Genomic DNA, 24521 nt, shown 5'->3' with positions numbered 1-24521 from the left:
TTTTAATTTACTTTTTTTTCTGTACGTGGACCTCTCACTGTTGTGGCCTCTCCCGTTGCGGAGCACAGGCTCCGGACGCGCAGGCTCAGCGGCCATGGCCCACGGGTCCAGCCGCTCCGCTGCATGTGGGATCTTCCCGGACCGGGGCACGAACCTGCGTCTCCTGCATCGGCAGGCGGACTCTCAACCACTGCGCCACCAGGGAAGCCCCTGAGTTTCTTTTAAAGAAAATCTTAGGTCCTGTTTTCACAGCAATAATGATTTTATAATTTTACAAAATTCTAAAGACTGCTGCCTGGTAATTGCCACTTGAGAGAATATGTCGAGTCACACAAAATGAGTAATCTCCCATAAAAGGAGTTCAGCAAATGTTTGATTATACTAAAAATATTATTACTGGTTAAGTTTAAACATGGAAATTAAAAGGAAAAAGTTAAAACGTGCTTCTTTGTCTATTACCTATTCTAAAGATATTCCAGAAGTCTAAAATTCTTCCCTGGAGTCTTTAATATATTTTCCAGGTATTCTTAGGTCTGTAAAGTATTCTCTAACTGTTTTTAGAGAAACTCAATATTCACACTGTTACTTGTGACTCAAATTTTGGTTTCCATATTTTCCCCTAAACTAGTGTCATGTTTATCTAAAATTTATTTTACTAAAGTCATTATTATTGCAAGTGATGTTTGGTTCTTGAAGCTAGTGTCTTCCCTAGAGCATATTCAGTTCTTTCCAGCTTCAACTTTACTTTTCTTTTTTTCCCTTCAGTGTTTATTGGTGTTTCCTTTTTCATTAATCACAATGCTGAAATGACTCTGTATATATCCTTCTTAGCCTATTAATTTCACCCACCAGGACATTATCTCTTACAAACTGAGCCCTTTGCCAGCTCCATGTCACATTTCTTTAAGCAAATAAATTTTTTCCATATGCTTAGCATATACCTCTGAGCCCTGTAGCCTATTCCCCTTTTTAAAACAGAAATGGGGAAACAGCTGTTTCTCAATTCCTATAAAGGACGTCCTGTTTTATAGATCATGCTGGACAGCTCTATTTTGATGCCTGCAATATTACTTGGTCCTTGAAATTGTGAATTTCTTGGACCTGAATTTCCTTTTCACATTTGGGGAAGAAAGATTAATTCTTCTAGGCATTTCAGTGTGCTATACAGGCCATGAAGTCTTCTCTGTAGTTTGTTTTGGGAGCTACTGAGGGGGTCATATGGAAGAAATGCCTTCTTCCTTACAGCACAACAAAGTTTTTAACTGTTAAGATTGATATTATATGCTCAACTCATTCAGTGTTTCTGCAGATGTTGAGTTAATATATCTGCAAGATTTTCTGCTACATGCAGAACATGCAAGGATGGAAGGACACCAGGCTGTGAGGTAGCCCACAGTCCAGAAGGGAGGACAGATGCAATGTGATGAGTGGTCTAATCCAGGGATACCTGAGCTGTAACAACTACCTAGAGGAAGAGTTGGAAAACTGTGGCCCATTTTCTGACTGCCTGTTTTTGTGTACAAAGTTTTGTTGTAACATAACCATGCCTGCTCATTTACATATTTTCAGTGAATGCTTTCATGATTCAATGTGTAGTTGTGACAGAGATTGTAGGGTCCACAAGCCTAAAGTATTATCTATCTGGTCCTCTAATAAAAATTTTGCCAACTCCTGGCTTAGAGGAAGGAACACCAGGAAAGTGTATGGTCACCAAAGAATAGGGTAAGTGGAGGACACCTCGGAGAATGCCAGCATTTTACAGGATAGGTAAAAGAAGAGAGTGCATGAAGTGATGCGTTGAGAACCATAGTATGCCAGAACACAAAGGAGGAGAGTGTATCAAAAAGTTGAGGGTCAACATCAGTGTCAAGTGCCCCAAGGCAGTCAGGTAAGATGATGGTTATAATGAACATTTCCTGAGAATTTACTTATGTGGTAGACAGTGTGCTGAGCAATTTACATTTATTATGTCAAGACTCCATGTAATACCCCTATAAGGTTGGCACTATTAATATTCCCATTTTATAGATGAAGAAATTAAGGCACAGAAAGACCAAGTAACTTTGCCAAGGTCACACAGCATTAAATGGCAGAGGTATTATTCTAATCCAGGCAGCCTGATTCTAGAGAGCCTGTAAGTTTAATCTCTGTCCCAATTGACAATTAAGGAATCATTGATGTCCTTAGAAGAGTAATTTCAGCGACATGATGGAAGTGGAAGATAGCTTCAAATAACTAACTGATAATTTTGCCATGAGCTGTGCATTGTTCTAAGAGTTTCACACTAACTCACTCAACCTCTTAACAACCTCATTTTACATATAAGGAAATCATGGCACAGAAAGGTGAATTAACTTACCCAAAGCCAAACATCTATTGAGTGACAAAGGTGTGATGTGAGATTCTGGAGAGAAACAGCTCAACTTCTGTCCCGGCATCCTTACTGACCTCCATCCCATCCCTGGCCCTTTCTACCTCTCTCAAAGATGTTGGCCTGAATCTGGCATTCCCTCTTTTGTTACTCCTTGCACCCCAATGTGATAGCCATTTAGAAAATAAAAAAGAAAGTTCAGTATGTTTTTTAAAATAAATGATGGTATGGTACCCATAGAAGGCTCACAGGCAGATCAATGGAACCAGACCCGAGCATATGTATGATTTGTGTTTTGATTAAATGAAAGTGCTATAATAAGATAATGTGGGAGAGAAGAATCCTTCAGCAAGATGTTAGGACAACTGATTAAATATTTGAAAAGATAATAAAGTTAGAGCTTTATACCATACAAAAAAATCTACTCTATAGGATTTAAGTTAAATGTTTTCAAAAATAAAGGTCAAAAATTTTTTTAGGGCTTCCCTGGTGGCGCAGTGGTTGAGAGTCTGCCTGCCGATGCAGGGCACACGGGTTCGTGCCCCGGTCCGGGAAGATCCCACATGCTGCGGAGTGGCTGGGCCCGTGAGCCATGGCCGCTGAGCCTGCGCATCCGGAGCCTGTGCTCCGCAATGGGAGAGGCCACAACAGTGAGAGGCCCGCGTACAGGAAAAAAAAAAAATTTTTTTTTAAACTAGATAAAAGTATCTACTTAAGAGTACGGTGAACTTTGCAAAGCATAACTGCAATGAAAAAAAGGTGATATATTCGATCTCATTACAATTTAAAACATCTCTAGGTCAAATATAATTTTTTTTTTTTTTGCGGTATGCGGGCCTCTCACTGCTGTGGCCTCTTCCGTTGCGGAGCACAGGCTCCGGATGCGCAGGCTCAGCGGCCATGGCTCACGGGCCCAGCCACTCCGCGGCATGTGGGATCTTCCCGGACCGGGGCACGAACCCGTGTCCCCTGCATCGGCAGGCGGACTCTCAACCACTGCACCACCAGGGATGCCCCAAATATAATTTTAAAAATTAAAAGATAAAACAACTTCTTAAATTAACCTTAACATTAAAAGATTTATACAAATCGGTAAGAAAACATTAAAGCCCTTCTTGACAAACAAAGGTTAAGACATTCTATTCATATAAGAAATACACAAGCTAATAAAAACCAAAATATTTACTCTTGGTCATATCAAATGAATGCAAATTAAAATGCAGTATCATTTTTACCTCTTAGCAATGTTTAAAAATTCAATATTTGCTGTAGTGTGATGAAACAGGTGTTTTTATACATGTTGATGACTTTAAAATTGACCCCAAACCATCTGAAAAACAGTTTAGAGGTTGTTAAAACCCTTTAAAAACACACATACCTTCTTAAAATGTAATTTCTCTTCTAGAATTCTGTTCTAATCAGAAATGCATGAAGTTTATAAAGCTGTCTATGACAATAAATTTACAAAGGCAACTTTTAGAAGTAATCTAAGTAATGATAGAAGAGCAAAGTAAATATAGTGTAGGCAAACACCAGTTTGTCACATAGCCATTAAAAATGTTTTTCAAGACTACTGACATGGGAAAATACTCATGATATAATATTAAAAGATAAAGTATTTGTATATGACATGTAATTCCAGATATGTATGCATATATACACATACATATACTCATATACACAGAGAGACAGAACAAAAGGTAGAAGTAACTATCAAAATTGTAAGAATATATCTCTTATTATAGTGGGACCATCTTTTTATGCTAGTGCCACATTTTTGTTTCAGTCTCTTATTTATTTACCCCTTTAGACTGTTAGATCTCAGCTTTATCGCACTCTATCATGTAAGTCCTCAGAGTTACAGTTCTTGAAGATCATTCCAAACACAAACCCCTCTCCGTATATTTCCTATGTAGCTGGTAATTAGTTGTTTGGTTAATATCCTTAAGCCTAGTTTAACAGCAGGAAACTTTAAGGATAAAGCAGTAAAGTACCTTTTCCTAAGCTACACAAAAAGACAGTTAAGATCTGGGTTTTCCACTGACAAGCCTGGCAAGAAAGTTAAGCATTCTGAAGCAGGGCATGTGAACATTACACCCACCTTTAACAATTCACAAGATACACATTAAAGGCATACGTTAAGTAATGTAATAGGTAGTTGAAGTCTCTGTGAAGGCTATAGGGCAGTCACAACAGAAACAGTGTGCTTTTCCATTGTAACATTTCTCTTCCTTGGGCTCACACTTTACAACAAGAGCAAGTGGGTAGCAGGTCTAACTGCAGCCTCATAGGCCTTTTCCTTATGAAATTTCTGTTCAGGGGACATGACGTTAACTCACATACTAATATAACGGGCCATGTTCACCTATATTTTTTTTAATGTTACCCTATACCTCTATACTTCAACATTTCACCTCACTCTGGAAATTTTGACTTGTCCAGGGTATACTGCATTCTTAATAGAAATTGGCCTGAACCAGAAAATCATAAATCATAGAAGTCTGACTTCATCATTCCACAAATAGGAAGACTGTGGCATAAAGTAAATGATCTGCCCAAGATCACAAAAGTTGGAACTAGAATCTAAGGCTTCTAGGACTTCCTTTGTCACTCCTCTATACTGGCACTTCCCAGAAGGTGTGCAGAGTGCTGTTCTGGGAGCTGTTAACAGTTGTTCTGCAAAGAGCAGAGTTCAGGGGTCAAATAAACCTGAGGGTGATCTCATTTCCATTCTCACACTTGGACAGTAGTAATGCGTATTAGTGTATTAAAGGATCCCTGCAATAAGACAGATACTAAATCAGATGGGATGTGGGAATGACAAGCATAAACCAGGACTAGCCTAGGCAAACCAGGATATATTTTCTCCCCAGCTAAAATATAGGATGGAGGCAGGGGTGGTGGGGGAGAGTTCCTAACAGATATCTGGACTAATTGGATATGTTTGTTTGTTTGTTTGTTTGTTTGTCTGTTTTGGAGGAGGGGAGCTATTCACCACATGCAGCAGCTTCTGCCCCAGTTAGATGAGTGTTATTCAAATGTAAGAATATACATTATTGTTAAACTGGGCTCTACATACCAAGGCCTGTGGATTCCAGTACCTAGCTTAATGATTAGTACCACCTGAGAGCCACCTAGTTTTCTAAGTTAGAGGGGCAGTATTGCATAATAGTTAAGAGCAAATTGAATCAAAACCACCTAGATCCAAATCCTGATGCACTCTCTCGTTAACCTTGGGCAAGTGCTTCCATGTCCACCTCTGTAAAACAGAGCTTATAGTAACAGTACCCATCTCGTAAGACTGACATGCGAATTGAATGAGTTAATATGTGTAGAGCATTTAGAACACTGCCTTACTCAAAATAAGGACTATGTAAGAGTTATTAACATTGTTATTAGTTTCTGTTCCAGGAATGGAGAATTTATACAGCAGTGCTTCCAAATGTAACAAATACACTCATCCAATAAACATAACAATTCTAATAAGACCCAAAATGCCACTGCCAGCATCCATGGCTCTATTCACCTAACTCCAACTACAAAGATTGTAGTTAGGTTAAATTGAAATTACTCATAGTTTGAAAACTGCCCCGAAATATGTAAATGTTCCAACATTTAAAATAAACTAGAAAGGAAGAAGGGTGAAGCTGTAACACTCAAGACTAAAGTTGAGGTCCTGTTGCCCAAGCTGAGTTACCTTTTTTTTTTTTTTTTTTTTTTTTTTGCCTTAAGCTAAAAATAAAATAGGATAAAAGGAAAAAATGCCTTATTCTGGACAGATAGCCGGCAGGCAACTATTCTGCCTTCAAAGCTGTCCTCTGATATTTGCATGATCTCTACTATATTTTTGTACCTTAAAGATAGGACAGGTCCTCTGGCACCCTCAGTTTTGGCATTAAAAGTCCTTTTTTTTACTGCCACCGCAGCCAGGCTTAAGTGTGAGCGTTCGCAGAAGAAGTCAGACTCCTGTGGCTTTGGGTGCTTTAACCCAATGTGGGTGGTTCCTCAGGGGGCCTGTCCTGTGTATGTTTTTGTTTGTTTTGCTATTTAGCTACTCTATTTGTGTTTTTTCTTTCTTCCAGTTTTATTGAGATCTAATTTTTTTTAATAATAAGGTCTTTATTATCGTGCAGACCAGAGCAACATGAGGCAAGTAGTTATCCAGGGTGGTGACTTGGAGACTGGAAAAATCACATGAGACCAACAGTGTCCATGAAGATAGTAAACCTTTTCTGCTATCAGAACACAGCTCAGGTCCTCTTGGCTAAAGATGGGTCACGTCCACACCTCTTCCAGGCAGAGGGGAGGAAATGAGGACCCCCATTACAGCTCTGTGTAAGTTTAAGGTGTACAGCATACTGGTTTGACTTACATACATCAGGAAATGATTAACACAATTAAGTTTAGTGAGCATCCATTATCTCATATAGATATAAACTAAAAGAAAAAGAGAGAAAATACTTTTTCCGTGTGATGAGAGCTCTTAGGATTTACTCTCTTAACAACTTTCCTAGATAACATACAGTGGTGTTCATTATATTACTAGGGCTGTACATTGCATCCCTAATACTTGCTTATTATAACTGGAAGTTTGTACCTTTTGAGGACCTTCATCCAGTTCTCTCTCCCCCCCCACACCCTGCTTCAGGTCACCACAAATCTGATCTCTTTTTCTATGAGTTTGTTTGCTTTTGAAGTATAATTAACCTACAGCACTATGTTAGTTCCTGGTATACAACATAATGATTAGATATTTCTATACATTACAACTGCTGACATGTTACTGGCAACAAATTGTGTAGCATTTAAGATCCCCACAGATAGAAGGTGAAACATTTTTCTTTAGTCATGTATTTTTGAGACAATGTTATTGGTTGTAGTGCTTTACTTTCTTTCAGAGTTTTAGGACCCATAAAGTGACAACAGTTCAGAGTTGTGCCATCTTATTTCAAATTTTCTAACTTTAAAGTTTCCTGTGGGAACTGTAAACATATTTTATAAACAAAGTCTGGATCTGTTGCTAGGGACATCTTCAGCTATGAAAATAGGAGCATTACTGGAATGTAGACCAGGCTGTAGCAGTTGCCACTAGAAACAGCAAAATTCAATGGGAAAAGGGTTCCCCACCCCCACCCCATCCCCATTCCCCATTCCAGTTCAGAATGACAGGAAGACTTCTGATGGCAAGAACTAACTCACAGGGGACTTACATTCAGAAACATTTGTTTTGTCACATCTTTTGGAGAGAGAGGGACAGGACATGTTAAGGAGCCTGAGAGATGGAAAAGGTAGATCATGCCCAGTTTCTTGCTGCCTATGAGAGTGAAAAAGGAAAAGATGGTACCTAAGAAAAATGAAACAAAATCAGAGAGGCATATGCCATGCTAATGTAAACCCTGATGACCCACCACAAGGCTACAGAAGACTTTGAGTGGTCAAGTGTCCCTGTACCCAGAGGAGGGAATGTGTGGCCAGAAAAGGCTAGGAGACTAAAGGTTGAGCCTGCCAAGGCTTCTCCAAGCAGCCCCCTCAATACAACCAAGTGCCCTGGATTGGGCACGATAGACATGGCCTTAGGTTTACTGTTCCTCCTGCTGCCGATCACATAATTCTTCATTTGTACACTAGATCCTGTTCCCCTTTTCTCAGCATTTTCTTTTCTCAGTGAAAGTTGCAGCTATTTGCTAGATTATAGCCCTAAGATAGTCTTGTTTCTACTTTTGGAAGATCTTTACAGAGGGGGAAATTTGTGCTGAATTTTGGAGGATGGGACTAAGATTTTGATAGAAAAGGAGAGATGACAAAGATAAAGGGAGAGCAGGCATTATGAACAGTAAGAATAAATGAGAGGTACACTTACAGATGTATGATTCTATTCTGGCATGGTCTAATTGATTGTAAGCCCTTATTTTTTGGTCATGGCATACCTGTAGTAATTATTTTGAAAAGTGTGCAGAAGCAATAAAGGATGGAGCTTCCTTCACTGCATGTGCACTGTTAGTACAAGTGGAGCCAGAATTGAGAGCCCTTTTCTTTCACTGGCTACACTTCTCACTGTTTCTCCCCTCCTCTCCCTTCCTCTGCTCTGCCCTCCCCCTGCCCTGTGTTGTTTTGCTGGCATGGCCTAAGGGCCTTCACTGAGTTCACTTTTCACAGGGTCCTGTTCTGTGGATGTGGGAATTGTGTTCTTTCTCAGTGATGCTGGTAGGAGTCCCTTAATGAGCTGGGAACACGGTTCTTGAAGAGTAGTTCCCAGCCCTGCTTCTCCTGGCCAAATAAAACATTCTGGTTTCTACGGATGAGTAATTTTAGCAAAACACTTTAGACTGTTGAAGTATAGCTCTGTCTCCAACATTAGTTTTCAGCGTGTATAGTTAGATTTCCCAGAGAACAGCTGACCGCCTCTAGAAATATAGAATACCCCTCCCCAAATAAGTGAAATTGAACTAAATTAAACAAGATGGATTTTTTAATAGATTTATTTTATTTGTTTATTTATTTTTGGCTGCATTGGGTCTTGGTTGCTGCACACGGGGTTTCTCTAGTTGCGGCCAGCTGGGGCTAGTCTTCGTTGTGGTGCACAGGCTTCTCATTGTGGTGGCTTCTCTTGTTGAGTAGCACGGGCTCTAGGTGCTCAAGCTTCAATAGTTGTGGCTCAGGGCTTCAGTAGTTGTGGCTTGCGGGCTCTAGAGGGCAGGCTCAGTAGCTGTGGTGCACGGGCTTAGTTGCTCCACGGCATGTGGGATCTTCCTGGACCAGGGATTGAACCCGTGTCCCCTGCATTGGCAGGCGGATTCCCAACCACTGCGCCACCAGGGAAGTCCCAACAAGATGGATTTTTTAAAATAATTTTTTAATTTAATTTTATTTATTTTTTTATACAGCAGGTTCTTATTAGTCATTCATTTTATATGCATCAGTGTATACATATCAATCTCAATCTCCCAATTCATCCCATCACCACCCTTCCCCCCACCACTTCCCCCACTTGGTGTCCATACCTTTGTTCTCTACAACAAGATGGATTTTTGAAACTGTCACTACATAATGATAAAAGGAACAGTCAACCAACAGGAAGTTGTAACAGTTCCAAACTTGCATGCACCTTACATACCTATGAAATGTGTAAACAAAAACTGACAGAATTATTGGAAAACATGGAGAAATTCAAAATAAGAGTGGAAGATGTTAATATATATGTCAATTATTGATAGATAAAACGTAAAAATTCATAAACATATAGCAGATTTGAAAAACATTTTGAAAAACATTGACAATTTGTAAAACATTGACAATTTAACTGTGCACTTCTAAATAACTCATCAGTCAAAGAAAAGTCATTATAGAGTCTTTAAAAATATTTAGAATTAAATGATAATGAAAATGCTATAATATTAAAATGTATGGTATTCAGTTGTTATAAAGTGTTAAGAAAATATATATCCTTAATGCTTATATCAGAAAGAGAAAAACTTAATGGGCTAAATATCCAACTACAAAAATTAAGAACTCAAAAGAGTATACCTAAAGAAAGTAAAGAGTGTTAATTAGTGTACTAGAAACCAAAGAAGCAATAGAAAGCATCTATAATACAGAACCTAGTTGTTGTTGTTGTTGTTTTTTAAGGAAAGACCTCTCCAAGGCAGAACTAGAAAAAAAAAGGTACAAATAAAAAATGAGAGAAAAGAAAAAGAAGACATAGCTACATATAATGATCACACCTCTCCAATAAATTTGAGAAATTTAAATAAAACAGCCAATTGCCTAGAAAAATAATACTTACCAAAATTGAGTTAAAAATAGAAAAACCCGAATAATCATATAACTGTTAGAAATTGAAGCATTTGTTAAAACATACCCACAAAAAGAATACTACCCTCTGCTTCTTTTACTAACAGATTTTACCAAATATCAAGAAACAGATCGTCTTAGCTATTCGTATACAACTATTTCAGAGGACAGAAAATGAGGAGACATTTCCCAGCTCTTTTATGAAGCTAATATAACCTCATTACCTAAACCAGACAAGGACGATACTAGAAAGGAAAATTATGTAAATAAATATCTAAATAAAATGGTAACCAAAATAAAAAACAACATTATTAAAAAAGAAATACGTCATGACCAATTGGGATTTATCCTAGGAATAGCAATAATGGTTTAACATAAGACAACCTATTTTCACAGTTGGTCACATTAACAGATTATAGGAGAAACCCATATAATCATCTCAGTAAATGCAAAAACAAAAGGCATTGCATTAAATTTAACACCTATTAGTGATTTTAAAATAAAACAATAAACAAACCGCTTAGCAAACAGAATAGAAGGAAACATCATTTAGCTATAAGCAGCATCTTCTCATGCAAGGGTAGTGTGGAGGTTAAGATTGTGGACTCCAACATTAGAATATTTGGGATTCAAATCCCAGCTCTGCCTATTAGTTGTGTGACATTGGGCAAGTGTTAACAAATTGTTTGATGAAAGTTAGCTTCTATCATTTTTTTTTTAAAGTCAGGCTTACTGAGGAGTAATTTATATAGTAAATAATTTACATAGTAAAATTAACCCCTTTTTGAGTATGGTTCTATGAAGTTTTACTAAAGCATACAGTTGTGTAACCACCACCACAATAAAGTTATAGAACATTTCCAACAATCCCCAGAAGTTTCCCATCTCCAGTCCCCAGTAACTACTGATCTGTTTTTTTATCCCTATAGTTTTGCCTTCTCCAGGGTGTTAAATAAGTGGAATCACACATTATATAGCCTCTTGATTCTGGCTTCTTTTGCTTAGCATCGTGCTTTTGAAACTTACCAGATTATGGGTTTCAGTAGTTTATTCTGTTGAGAAACTGTGAGAACTATAGGAGAGTTAAGCAGGTCTATAGCCAGGGCAGATCTAGGTTTTTATGAGGTCTAAATCTTACGTAATTTGGGGGACCCTCTCTTAGAAAAAGAATACAAAATTACTGATATAAAATTAGGTATGAAAGAAATTATTTTAAATAAGAAATCACAACAGTACTGTTATAAACACAGGAATTCTGAAAAGTTTTATTTTACTCATCCCTATCAGATAAGAAAAAAAATGTTTTTTTTTTTTTTAACTGTAAAATACAGCATCTACTGTATTCCTATAGGAGAGACTTGCCATTTTGAATAGACAAAATGGGAACCTAATTTTCTGCTTACAGTTTTACATTTTTGATGATTGGGAGAATTTTCCACTGACTAATTTCTGGTTTCATTCATCCCAAACCTGCTTTCTCCTCCACTTCCCACATATTTCTAAGGAAGGAGGCTACAGTGTGTTTGTGTCACAGTCCACAACCTCTAGCCCTGTACACTTTGTGTCAGATGTCTGGTGAGTTGGCATGGTGTGGTAGGAATATTCCTGGAAGTATTCCTACAGTAGGAGAGCTAGCAGTAATTTAACTATAGACTTTATGATTATGAACCTTATAATATCTCATTAAACTCAAGCTCAATGTCTGTCCAACCAGCTCCCTCTAACTGGATCCCCAAAATGCTCACTTCAGCTCCAACACTACTCACTAGGAGATAGGGACAGAGGTGAATTCTGAGTAGAAATAAACAGTGGTCTATTGTATTTATTTTAATCACCATGTATCTTTCTTTTGCAGATTTTTAAAGAAAAATTAACTGTATGATCCATTGCCATTATTCTCCCTAGGGCCTAGAATGAGTTCATGCAAGTAAATACTTAGAAGCTTAAGGAAATTGCTGAGAAATTGGATTTCTGATACTTTTCATAAAGAGGACAAAGTCAGGGATTGAAGGAAAGAGAAAGATATGTGCAACTTTTAATTTTAGCTTTTTGCTCTTTTTGCCTGGGGTTGAAAAAGAACAGTGTACTTGACTCCACTCCTGGAAGAATTCAACCAATCCCATCTGGTGGTATCCTTTTTTTTTTTTTTTTTTTTTAGATTTTTAGTAGATGCCCCCACTGCATAATTAGACTGATCAAGACAGAGATTGAAGGGGCTTCGCCAGAATTTGAAAGAAAAGCTGTTCAATGATAGAACAAAATTTAGGCAGTCTTTTTGACATAAAGAAATCTGTGGTTTTCCTTTTTTTTTTTTTTTTTTTTTTTTTTAAAGTAGACCCTCAAGGAGTTGAGAAAAAGGTGGCACCGTCTTGGTGACTCCACTCCATGGGCTGAAAATCAGCCACTGGGACTGAGTGGCACAGGCCTAGCTTAACTTCCTCAAATGCCAGCAGTTCTAGAGAAATCTAGATGCTAGAGCCAGGCTGGTTAGGTTGGGTCCCCATTACTGTTCTTTTAATATTCTCTTAATGGAAATCACAGTACTAGCATCCTTACTTCAGAAAAGCAGTTTTCTTTTTTGGAACCAAAAAACATCACACACAGACTAAAGAAAGAACTAATTTATTCAACCTTTATCTGATGTTAATATCAAATATAATATAATTTATAATATAATTAATCATATTAATATAATTAATAGAGTATAATATATTCATATAACTCCTGCTTTTTTATCAATATTTACATGTTATGTTTCAGCCATCATTTTGCTTTTAGCTATATCGTCATATTTGAGGTAAGTTTCTTGTAAACAGCATATAGTTAGGTCATTTTTTTAATCCACTTTGTCAATCTCTGTCTTTTTTTAATATAAATGTATTTATTTTATTTATGTTTGGCTGCGTTGGGTCTTCGTGGCTGCATACAGGCTTTTACTAGTTGCGGTGAGCAGGGACTACTCTTCATTGCAATGCGCTGGCTTCTCATTGTGGTGGCTTCTCTTGTTGCAGAGCACGGGCTTTAGGTGCGCAGCTTTCAGTAGTTGTGGCACATGGGCTCAGTAGTTATGGCTTGCAGGCTCTAGAGCGCAGTTTCAGTAGTTGTGGCCCACGGGCTTAGTTCCTCCGCGGCATGTAGGATCTTCCCAGACCAGGGATCGAACTCGTGTCCCCTGCATTGGTAGGCAGATTCTTAACCACTGCACCACCAGGGAAGTCCCAATCCCTGTCCTTAAATTGGTATGTTTAGATCATTTACATTAATGTAATTGTTGATATGTTGGGATTCAAATATGCCATTTTATTTTGTCTTTTCTGTTTATTTGCTATTTCTTGTTTATCTTTCCTGCCTTCCTGTGGGTTACTTGAACATTTTTAGAATTCTGTTTTGATTTATTGTAGTATTTTTGAGTACATCTCTTTGTATAGCTCTTTTAGTGCTTGCTAAAGCACTAGTGTGGGTGTTGGCCTCATTATCACTGGGCAGTATGTAAAATCCTGATTCTCTACTAGGGTTCCTCTGACCCTAGTGGGGAAGGAAAGGTGCCCTTCATTACTACCAGGAGGTGGAAGTCCAGGCTCACGGTGTATTCTCCATTGATACTGCACTGGTGGTGGTGGTAGAGAACAGGGGTCTGTTACCACCCTTCAGGGATGAAAATCTCTTCAGGGGTTCAGTCCCTACTTGATCACCTCTGACACCACCCTGATGGAAGGTGGAGGAGGAGTTGGGGTGCCTCATTACAGCCTGACAAAGGTGGAAGTCTAGGTTCCCCACTCAGCCTTTGCTGGTGTAGGCAGCAAAGAAAACAGTTTTTCTGTTGTGTTTGGCTGAAGTCAAGTAGTTATTATCTAAAGGTTTTCAGTCTTGCTAGGCTGTTGTTTTCCTGGTCATTTTGTTAAACATAGCAGACATTTGTTGGGGTTTTTTGTCTGCTCTCACTGGCACTTCCAAGTTACTAGCTTCTTTAGCTCCAAGTCTGAGATAATAAGGCAAAAAGAAAACCCAGGGAGCTCACTGCTGTGTTGTTCCTTGGGCCCCAGAGTCCCTAGCATGTCTGACTTCTTCTCTCCACCTTTCAGAGATCTCCAATGTTTGTTTAATATATAATGGTCAGGATTTTTAGCTGTACTTAGCAGGAGAAATAAGGGAAAATATGACTACTACTACTCTCTTCCCAGAAGCAACACTATAAATACTTTTAATGCCAACTGAGTCCTTCATTTAAAAATCCCTGTTAGGGACTTCCCTGGTGGCGCAGTGGTTGAGAATCCGCCTGCCAATGCAGGGAACACGGGTTCGAGCCCTGGTCTGGGAGGATCCCACATGTTGTGGAGCAACTAAGCCCATGCACCACAACTGCTGAGTCCACGCTCTAGAGCCCGTGAGCCACAACTACTGAAGTCCGCATGCCTAGAGCCTGTGCTCCGCAACAAGAGAAGCCACCGCAGTGAGAAGCCCACGCACCGCAAGGGAGAGTAATGCCTGCTCGCCACAACTGGAGAAAGCCCGTGTGCAGCAACAAAGACCCAATGCAGCCAAAAATAAATAAATAAATAAATTTTAAAAATAAATAAGTAAAAAGCCCTGTTAATCTTCTACCTGCTACTACTTCATTGGGTAGAGTCCTTTTTTTCATGCTACACAGTTAAAAGTTAGGGTATTAATCAGGGTTCTCCAGAAAAACAAACAACAGAATAGATATCTATATATCTATCTATATTTATCTCTCTCTCTCTCTCTCTCTCTCTCTCTCTCTCTCTCTCTCTGTGTGTGTGTGTATCTATGTGTGTATATATAAAGGAATTGGCTCATGCAATTATGGAGACTGTCAAGTCCCAAGATCTGCAGGATAGACTGACAAGCTGGAGACCCAGGAGAGCCGATTGTCTAGTTCCAATCCTAGTCAGAAGGCTTGAGAACCAGGAGAGCTGGTGGTGTAGTTCCAGCTTGAAGGCTGGCAGGCTCCAGATCCAGGAAGAGCCAATGTTTCAGTTCAAGTACAAAGGCAGAAAAAATTATCTTAATCAGGGGAGGTCATGCTTTTACTTCTTTTCTTTTCTTTTTTTTTTTACGCGGGCTTCTCACTGTTGTGGCCCCTCCCGTTGCGGAGCACAGGCCCAGCGGCCATGGCTCACAGGCCCAGCCGCTCCACGGCATGTGGGATCCTCCCGGACCAGGGCACGAACCCGTGTCCCCTGCATCAGCAGGCGGACTCTCAACCACTGCGCCACCAGGGAAGCCCTCTTTTCTTTTTTTAATATCTTTATGGGAGTATAATTGCTTTACAATGTTGTGTTAGTTTCTGCTGTAGAACAAAGTGAATCAGCTTTATGTACACGTATATCCCCATATCCCCTTGCTCATGAGCCTCCCTCCCACCCTCCCTTTCCCAGCCCTCTAGGTCATCACAAAGTATCGAGCTGATCTCCCTGTGCTATGCAGCTGCTTCCTACTAGCTATCTACTTTACATTTGGTAGTGTATATATGTCCATGCCACTCTCTCACTTCATCCCAGCTTCCCATTCCCCCTCTGTGTCCTCAAGTTCATTCTCTATGTCTGTATCTTTATTCCTGCCCTGCCACTAGGTTCATCAGTACCGTTTTTTAGGCTCTATATATGTGTGTTGGCATCCGGTGTTTGTTTTTCTCTTTCTGACTTACTTCACTCTGTATGACAGACTCTAGGTCCATCCACCTCATTAGAAATAACTCAATTTCGTTCCTTTCTGTGGCTGAGTAATATTCCATGGTATATATGTGCCACATCTTCTTTATCCATTCATCTGTCAATGGACATTTAGGTTGCTTCCATCTCCTGGCTATTGTAAATAGTGCTGCAATGAACATTGGGGTACATGACTCTTTGAATTATGGTTTTCTCAGGGTATATGCTCAGTAGTGGGATTGCTGGGTCACATGGTACTTCTATTTTTAGTTTTTTAAGGAACCGCCATACTGTTCTCCGTAGTGGCTGTATCAATTTAGATTCCCACCAACAGTGCAGGAGGGTTCCCTTTTGTCCACACCTCTCCAGCATTTATTGTTTGTAGATTTTTTGATGGTGGCCATTCTGACCGGTGTGAGGCGATACCTCATTGTAGTTTTGATTTGCATTTCTCTAATGATCAGTGATGTTGAGCATCTTTTCATGTGTTTTTTGGCAATCTGTATATCTTCTTTGGAGAAGTGTCTATTTAGGTCTTCTGCCAATTTTTGGATTGGGTTGTTTGTTTGTTTTTTGGTATTAAGCTGCATGAGCTGCTTGTATATTCTGGAGATTAATCCTTTGTCAGTTGCTTTGTTTGCAAATACTTTCTCCCATTCTGAGGGTTGTCTTTTCATCTTACTTATGGTTTCCTTTGCTGTTCAAAAGCTTTTACGTTTCATTAGGTCCCATTTGTTTATTTTTGATTTTATTTCCATTACTCTAGGAGGTGGGTCAAAAAGGATCTTGCTGTGATTTATGTCATAGAGTCTTCTGCCTATGTTTTCCTCTAAGAGTTTTATAGTATCTGGCCTTACAGTTAGGTCTTTGATCCATTTTGAGTTTATTTTTGTGCATGGTGTTAGGGAGTGTTCTAATTTCATTCTTTTACATGTAGCTGTCCAGTTTTCCCAGCACCACTTATTGAAGAGACTGTCTTTTCTCCATTGTATATTCTTGCCTCCTTTGTCAAAGATAAGGTGACCATATGTGCGTGAGTTTATCTCCGGGCTTTCTATCCTCTTCCATTGATCTATATTTCTGTTTTTGTGCCAGTACCATACTGTCTTGATTACTGTAGCTTTGTAGTATAGTCTGAAGTCTGGGAGCCTGATTCCTGCAGGTCCATTTTCCTTTCTCAAGATTGCTTTGGCTATTCATGGTCTTTTGTGTTTCCATAAAAATTGTAAAATTTTTTGTTCTAGTTCTGTGAAAAATGCCATTGGTAATTTGACAGGGATTGCATTGAATCTGTAGATTGCTTTGGGTAGTACAGTCATTTTCACAATATTGATTCTTCCAATCCAAGAACATGGTATATATTTCCATCTGTTTATATCATCTTTGACTTCTTTCATCAGTGTCTTATACTTTTCTGCATACAGGTCTTTTACCTCCTTAGGTAGGTTTATTCCTAGGTATTTTATTCTTTTTGTTGCAATAGTAAACGGGAGTGTTTCCTTAATTTCTCTTTCTGATCTTTTGTTGTTAGTGTATAGGAATGCAAGGGATTTCTGTGCATTAATTTTGTATCCTGCTACTTTACCAAATTCATTGACTAGCTCTAGTAGTTTTCTGGTAGCATCCTTAGGATTCTCTGTGTATACTATCATGTCATCTGCAAACAGTGACAGTTTTACTTCTTCTTTTCTGATTTGGATTCCTTTTATTTCTTTTTCTTCTCTGCTGCTGTGGCTAAAACTTCCAAAACAATGTTGAATAATAGTGGTGAGAGTGGACATCCTTGTCTTATTCCTCATCTTAGAGGAAATGCTTTCAGTTTTCACCATTGAGAATGATGTTTGCTGTGGGTTTGTCATATATGGCCTTTATTATGTTGAGGTAGGTTCCCTCTATGCCCACTTTCTGGAGAGTTTCTATCATAAATGGGTGTTGAATTTTGTCAAAAGCTTTTTCTGCATCTATTGAGATGATCATATGGTTTTTATCCTTCAATTTGTTGATGTGGTGTATCACACTGATTGATTTGTGGATATTGAAAAATCCTTGCATCCCTGGGATAAATCCCACTTGATCATGGTATATGAACCTTTTAATGTATTGTTGGATTCAAATTGCTAGTATTTTGTTGAGGATTTTTGCATCTATGTTCATCAGTGATATTGGCCTGTAGTTTTCTTTTTTTGTGACATCTTTGTCTTGTTTTTGTATCAGGGTGATGGTGGCCTCATAGAATGAGTTTGGGAGTGTTCCTTCCTCTGCTATATTTTGGAAGAATTTGAGAAGGATAGGTGTTAGCACTTCTCTAAATGTTTGATAGAATTTGCCTGTGAAGCCATCTGGCCCTGGGCTTTTGTTTGTTGGAAGATTTTAAATCACAGTTTCAATTTCAGTGCTTGTCATTGGTCTGTTCATGTTTCTGTTTCTTCCTGGTTCAGTCTTGGAAGGCTGTGCTTTTCTAAGAATTTGTCCATTTCTTCCAGGTTGTCCATTTTATTGGCATATAGCTGCTTGTAGTAATCTCTCATGATACTTTGTATTTCTGCAGTGTCAGTTGTTACTTCTTCTTTCATGCTTTTAGTTCTATTCCAGCCATATCTGATTGGATGAGTGCCACCCACATTATGGAGGGAAATCTGCTTTATTCAGTCTACCCATTCAAATGTTAATCTCAACCAAAAACACCTACACAGAAACATCCAGAATAATGTTTGACCAAATATCTGGGCACCCTGTGGCCCAATCAAGTTGACACATAAAATTAACCATCATAGTATGTAAACATTTAAAAGTTCAGGACTACCAAACTAGTTAATTTGTACCTAAATATGAATTCTGACCAATATTACTCACAAATTCACATTTTGGGCTTTGAGATATACCGAAAAACTCCAAGGGAGTGAGTAAAGCCTTTCAAAGATTCAAAAATGTGTTCAAAGAGAACAACCACTAAAATCTGGAAGACAGTATGGCATTATGGGAAGTAAGAAACTTATGGTTGCCATGTTTCTTTAAAAGAGCTTTTTAACAGAAAAATTATTAAAGCTTTTATTTTTCCTGGTTCTTAGAGTAAGAATTTACTTTTTCCAGTGTTGAAAGATTTTATAAATTCAAAATAAGAATTTCTCATGATCTATAATCCTTCTGTCCCACTCTCTTAACATTACCCCTGGAGCCAGCACACTGGTGTCAAGAGCTGGCTGGTTCTCAGTGCAGGCAGTATCACTTGTGGGGAAGACTTTGGACTCAAATAGGGTTCCCAGGTGTGTGACCTGGGGCAAATTACTTCATACCTCTAAGCAGCAACTTTCTTATCTGAAAATGGGGAGTTTAATATCTGTAAAATCAGCGTGAGTGTTCCATAATTAAACATTCTGAAATTTAGACATCTGAATAATCTTCATTTTTGCAGTTTTATAAATAACACTGCCACCTTGGTTCTTAAATCTCTGTCTTCATTTTGGATCATTTTCTTAAATTCAGCTTCTTAGAGGTGAAATTAATGAGTCAAGGGATAGAACCTTCTAAAAAGGTGGTACCAAGATTACACTAGCAGTGGGAGAAAGAGAGAGGTGCTTTTCTCATTTTTAAACTTTATGTTTCCTAGAAGCATCAGATGGTGAAGGAGGAGGAGACACAGCAATGACTCAGCAGGAGAGAGCTCCAGTTCCTGCCCTGTCAAAGAAAACCGAACAGGTGACAGTCACTGTGGCAGAGTCACAGCTGTTGGCTCTGAAATCAGCCTCTTCTACCCCTCTACAGCATTCCGTGTGCTCCTATACCAGTTATTGGTGGGATTTGAGGGAAGCTTTTACCTTCTCTGCCTTTGAAAGAGCCATGCTTCATTAATTACAAACCAGCAAGGTCTATTTTTCCCCCTAATATATTTTTTACAATATAAATGTATTTTACAATAATGATATCTTAGATTCTTGTATTACATTTTTACCAAAGACCCAGTTTTATTCTTTTGGGTATAGTTCGTAGGAGAAGACAAATAGCATAGATATGCAAGATTACCCCCGCACCAATGCATTATTACAGTACCAAGACATGCTGTGAGCAGGCTCCCAGGGCTTCATGTCTATCTAGCATCCTGTCTGTTGTGTGAATTCTTATTGGGGATTTGCTACCTTTGTATTACCACAAGTGGCCATTTGATAAACTTTGCTCCCTGGACTTAAGACCTTTTATTGCCTTTTTAATCTTCTTGCTGGCCACTCACATCCATTTGCACCTTTCTTACATTATTGTCCCTGAGACCTAATTGGTAACCATGTGTGATTTTTTAAAGGACTATCTAACCATCAGTCCAAAGTTACCATCTTCTTCACAGTAACATATGTGGCCTTATTCTTATTGTAGGTGGCCCTAAACACATTCCACTAGAGTTTTGTGACCCAGAGTTTGTGACCAGGCTCAGGATAATTGTGGGAAGCAGTTTAGCATTTTGGTTACTTACAAGCTGTGATGCCTTGGGCAAGTTAAACTCTCTGTGCCTCAGTCTCCCGTATTGGTGAAGTGGTGATAATACGTGTATTTTCTTCACAGGGTTACGGTGAGGATTAAATGATTAACACTTGTTAAGCTCTTTGAACTGTGGTTGGCAAAGAGTAAGCACTGAGGTGATAATTCTTATAGTAAAATATACTTCAAGTCTTTTATTTTATTCATTATTTTTTCTTTGTGAGGTGGGGAATGCAGAAAGATATACGTATTTAATGTATAATCAGTCTTGGTTTTCTCTCTAGCCATTAAATATTTAACTCCAAGGCCCTGTATCAATTTTAGTTTGAACCATTCTTTCTAAGATCTACAGGTTAACATCTGTAGCTTTTCAATTTATTTCACAAAGATGGGGTTTGATTTTACCTCACTTAACTCCACTGACCATACCATAGTCATGCCTTCTTTGACCTCTGCCTCTAATCAGTGCCTGCTTGCAGAACTTGTTTCCAAATATTCTTTTTTTTGTAGAAATTAGAACTTTATTATATTATAAACATTTCCAGAATATAAACTGATTTTGTATCAAGACTCCTTGAAACATTTAAAACTGTATGTAACTTAAGCTTATTATAATGTATGTCATTTTCCACTTTCCAGTATAAAAAATATACTGCAAGTTAGATCTAACAAAGGAAAAAAAAATCAATCTAAACTCCTTCACAGAGAAAACTAATGAATATAAAAACACCCACCCCAAACTAAAACCCAATCAAGAAATAGATTCTGTAAAGCCTGTTAATCCTCCAGTTTAAAATAAATGATGTCCTAAGGGAAAAATACTTCCACCATCATAGCAATTTGATGAATTAAAGCAGAGCCACTCTCGTTAAGGGAAATTACATTATGTATAAGAAAAATGTAGTAATGATTTTAGAAAAGAGGAAAAGTAATTTCCTTGTTGGAGAGCAAGCACACTAAATGTTTTCTGTTCACTTAGCCTTTGTACCTGCTCACGTGAAAAGAGCGATAGGAACATCGTAAAACCAAGCTCCTCAACTCTTTTTTCAGTTTAACCTCAGAAGAACCAATGCAAGAGCTTCAAAATCCAAGGAGAGACTGGTCCCAAAGCATCTCCTCGTTTTCCTTTGCCTTGTTTCTTTTTCTCTTTACTACCCTTATGTTCCTCTTTCTTAGAGGCTACATCTCGGCTTTTTTTCTCCTTTCGGTTCTTAAGTTTTTCTGTACTGTTTCCACCTCTGTTTTGTTTCTTTGGATGCTCTTGTATTTGTCTAAATCTATTTCCTCACAAGCTTTCTTCCTCTTATGCCTGGGTGGCTCCTCCTCTCATTTTTCCCGGCCTTTCTCTGGGAGCCTTTTTCTCTTCTGATGTATCTGTTTATGATTAGCTTGACGGGCACTGGTACTGTTTTCTGAGGAGAGGTGCCTGTAAACTCCAGATTCTACACTGTATGAGCTACAGTTATACTCTTGCTGACTAAAGTTCAGGGGTACTGGTTTTCCTGAGAAACAGTCCCTGGTGAATTGACTGCAGCTCAGGGAGTCCAGTCTCAAGCCTGCTGTCATGAGCTGCTAGCCACTGAGGTAACCACTTTTCCACTGTTTGCGAAATACTGCATGGTCTTCAGTAGGTCTGGACGGTTTCACAAAGGAGTCTTTGATCAAACATTCTACACCTGGGTCTAGAATCAACCTCTTTTTTGCACCCACAGGTTTCCAAATAATCCTCTCTCATCTTTCTGAAACAAGTCTTTGGCTCTAAGCCTCTGGCTTTCTGCACTTTGATGTAATCTTCAAGTTCATCTTGAAAAGAGTCACATGTCTTTGAATGCTTCATTAGGTTGACAAGGGGTTCTCCTTAACAGGTTGAGAACTTGGTGGAGAAATTTGATCATATTCACCCATTGATTGCTTCAGTTTTTTAGCGTGAACTTTCCCCAAATAGTGAGATTGTGCAACAACTGAGGAGCTAAAAACCATGATGCAGAGATTTAAAAATCTATTTTTGTCCAATACTCCGATCCCATTCACCTCATAATGTGAAATCCATTGTGATTCAAATCATGGCACTACTCCTTATAAGCCTTTTACAGAAGGTATCTGTAAAAAGTTCAGTCTTTGCTCATTCAACGTGGTACCTTCTCTGAGGCAGGGGCCCTCTCCGCGCCAATGCCGCCCGCCATTGGACAGGCCGAGGTGGAGGAGGTGGAGAGGCAGGGACCCCCGCTGCCGCCGCAGAGCAAGCGGGTTGGGAGCTGGAGGCGGAGACCGGACTTCCGAGGGGAAGTGGCCGCCACCACCAGCGGCCAACTGGACGGCACCGCCGCCATATTGGCGAGGCGCGCTACTGCGCTTGCGCCAAATATTCTTTGAAGCCCACTGGCTTTCTTTTTTATTACTTTCTCCCTTGATTTTATTTTTGATTGTTCCTCACTTTTTCTGGACTCTTTGGTGAAAGAAGAAATTTGCATTAATAAACTCACCCAAGCCTGCATCTTTACTGTCTTTTTATTGGCAGAGCGTTCGCCTTGCTGAATTTCCACCTATTTTTTACCTCCTTCCAACTTGAGTCTTCTTTTCCCACAACCATCAAGTTAGATAAATGGCAGGGAACCACAGGAAGAAAGCAGAAAGATCGAGGAAGAGAAAGTTAAATACATTCTTAATTTCCATGAGCATTCACCTATCTTTCAGCAGCCCTGGTTTCAACAATAATAAGACCATTTATTGAACACTCACCACAGGCACTGTGTAAGGCACCATGACTCAGTCGTCACAGGTGCCCTGAGAAGTAGGGGGGGACCCCATTTTACAAAGAACCTGAAGCTGAGAGAGATGGGTACCAGGAGTGATGACCCACTTGACTGTCTTTAAGCCACACCCTGAGGATGACACTGCTTCCACTTCCCTTTCCACCTGTCCTTCCTCATTCAACTTGGGAAAATTGAATTTACCATGCCATCAAGTAATTTCTTGGTCGCATGCCATTGCTATTTTATGCCAAGGAAAAAAAAAATCACCAGAGATTTTACTGCTCATTTTAACCACCTTCATCTTGCTCTAATTTCTTTCACTAACAAATTGCTTTAAGGAAACAAAGTCCTGGGAATTCCCTGGCGGTCCAGTGGTTAGGGCTCCACGCTTCCACTGCAGGGGACACTGGTTCGATCCCTAGTCCGGGAACTAAGATCCTGCATGCTGAGTGGCCAATAAATAAATAAATAAATATAAATTTTTTAAAAAAAGAGTCAAAGTCCTAGGTAAACACAGTGCCCTTATCACTCTCTACAAGCCTATCCTCATTGCCCTGGCCAGAGAATTCACACAGGAACCTCCTTGTGCCCCTCTGCCTTATTTGAGTGTTATCCATCTACCTCTCTGGTCTCCCTACACATCTGTGCATCTCCACTGCATCTGGCACAGAACCTTCCCCAAACTGGCACTCATTTGTGAAAAGGAATGATGGATGACTAGACTGGTATCCCAGCTTTCTTACCCCTCTTCCCATCTCAACCCTTTGTGTCCCAGCTGTGAGCCATTGGCTCCCTGACACTGCTGCCCGCAGACGCCTTTTGGAGCCCCGTGACCATTGTCCCTCCTTCAGCCCCTCCTTGAAGGGTCCCCCACGTTGACATTAGACCTGGGAGTCTCTTCTCCTCCAGCCCGAATACCACACAGTCCCTTGGGCTCCTCTGTGGCCTCCTCGTCCTGTCTCCCGCTGCTCTTCTCCCTCTGGAACTCATCTCACCACCCCAAGGACAGCCTTTTTGTCAGGCCGACTGCCCTTCCTTGAGTCCTTCTCTAGTTGTTTATGCACATAGAGGTTGCATTTCCAACCAGCCCATAAGCACCTCAGGGGACAGGGTTTCTTTTGTGTTCACTGTGGTACCTAGCACAGCCATAGGCATATGATTCATTTGGCACATGTGACCAAGTATTTGTTTTTTAATAGTAATATTCTTTTCTTGGATCAAAAAAAGAGAAAAAGAAAAGAAATTACTGTTTACTATATTTAAGTTTTGAATTTTTTTCAAATTTGCTTAGTTGTTTGCTGTTCTTGAAGGGGTTTTTCGTTTGTTTGTTTTGTTTTGTTTTGTTTTGTTTTGCGGTACGCGGGCCTCTCGCCGCCGCGGCCCCTCCCGCCGCGGAGCACAGGCTCCGGACGCGCAGGCCCAGCGGCCATGGCCCACGGGCCCAGCCACTCTGTGGCAGGGGGGGGGCCC

General features: G+C 39.5%; 1 protein-coding gene and 1 pseudogene across 1 annotated transcript in view; one reads left to right on the top strand and one right to left on the bottom strand.

Moving 5' to 3' along the window:
- CMSS1 (cms1 ribosomal small subunit homolog) overlaps nt 1-24521 on the top strand; it is a 392477-nt gene that overhangs the window by 337521 nt on the left and 30435 nt on the right. Inside the window, exon 2 of the mRNA XM_007453207.1 lies at nt 19439-19527. Within this exon, the coding sequence (XP_007453269.1) occupies nt 19439-19527 (89 nt within the window). The remainder of the gene's footprint in view (nt 1-19438; nt 19528-24521) is intronic.
- On the bottom strand, nt 21379-22278 carry LOC103071831 (lysine-rich coiled-coil protein 1 pseudogene; annotated as a pseudogene).

The sequence above is a fragment of the Lipotes vexillifer genome, unplaced genomic scaffold (assembly GCF_000442215.2).
Source record: "Lipotes vexillifer unplaced genomic scaffold, Lipotes_vexillifer_v1.1 scaffold963, whole genome shotgun sequence".
Classification (NCBI taxonomy): Eukaryota; Metazoa; Chordata; class Mammalia; order Artiodactyla; family Lipotidae; genus Lipotes; species Lipotes vexillifer.
Note: the sequence above shows the minus strand (reverse complement) of the source record. Positions and strands in the feature narration are given on the sequence as shown.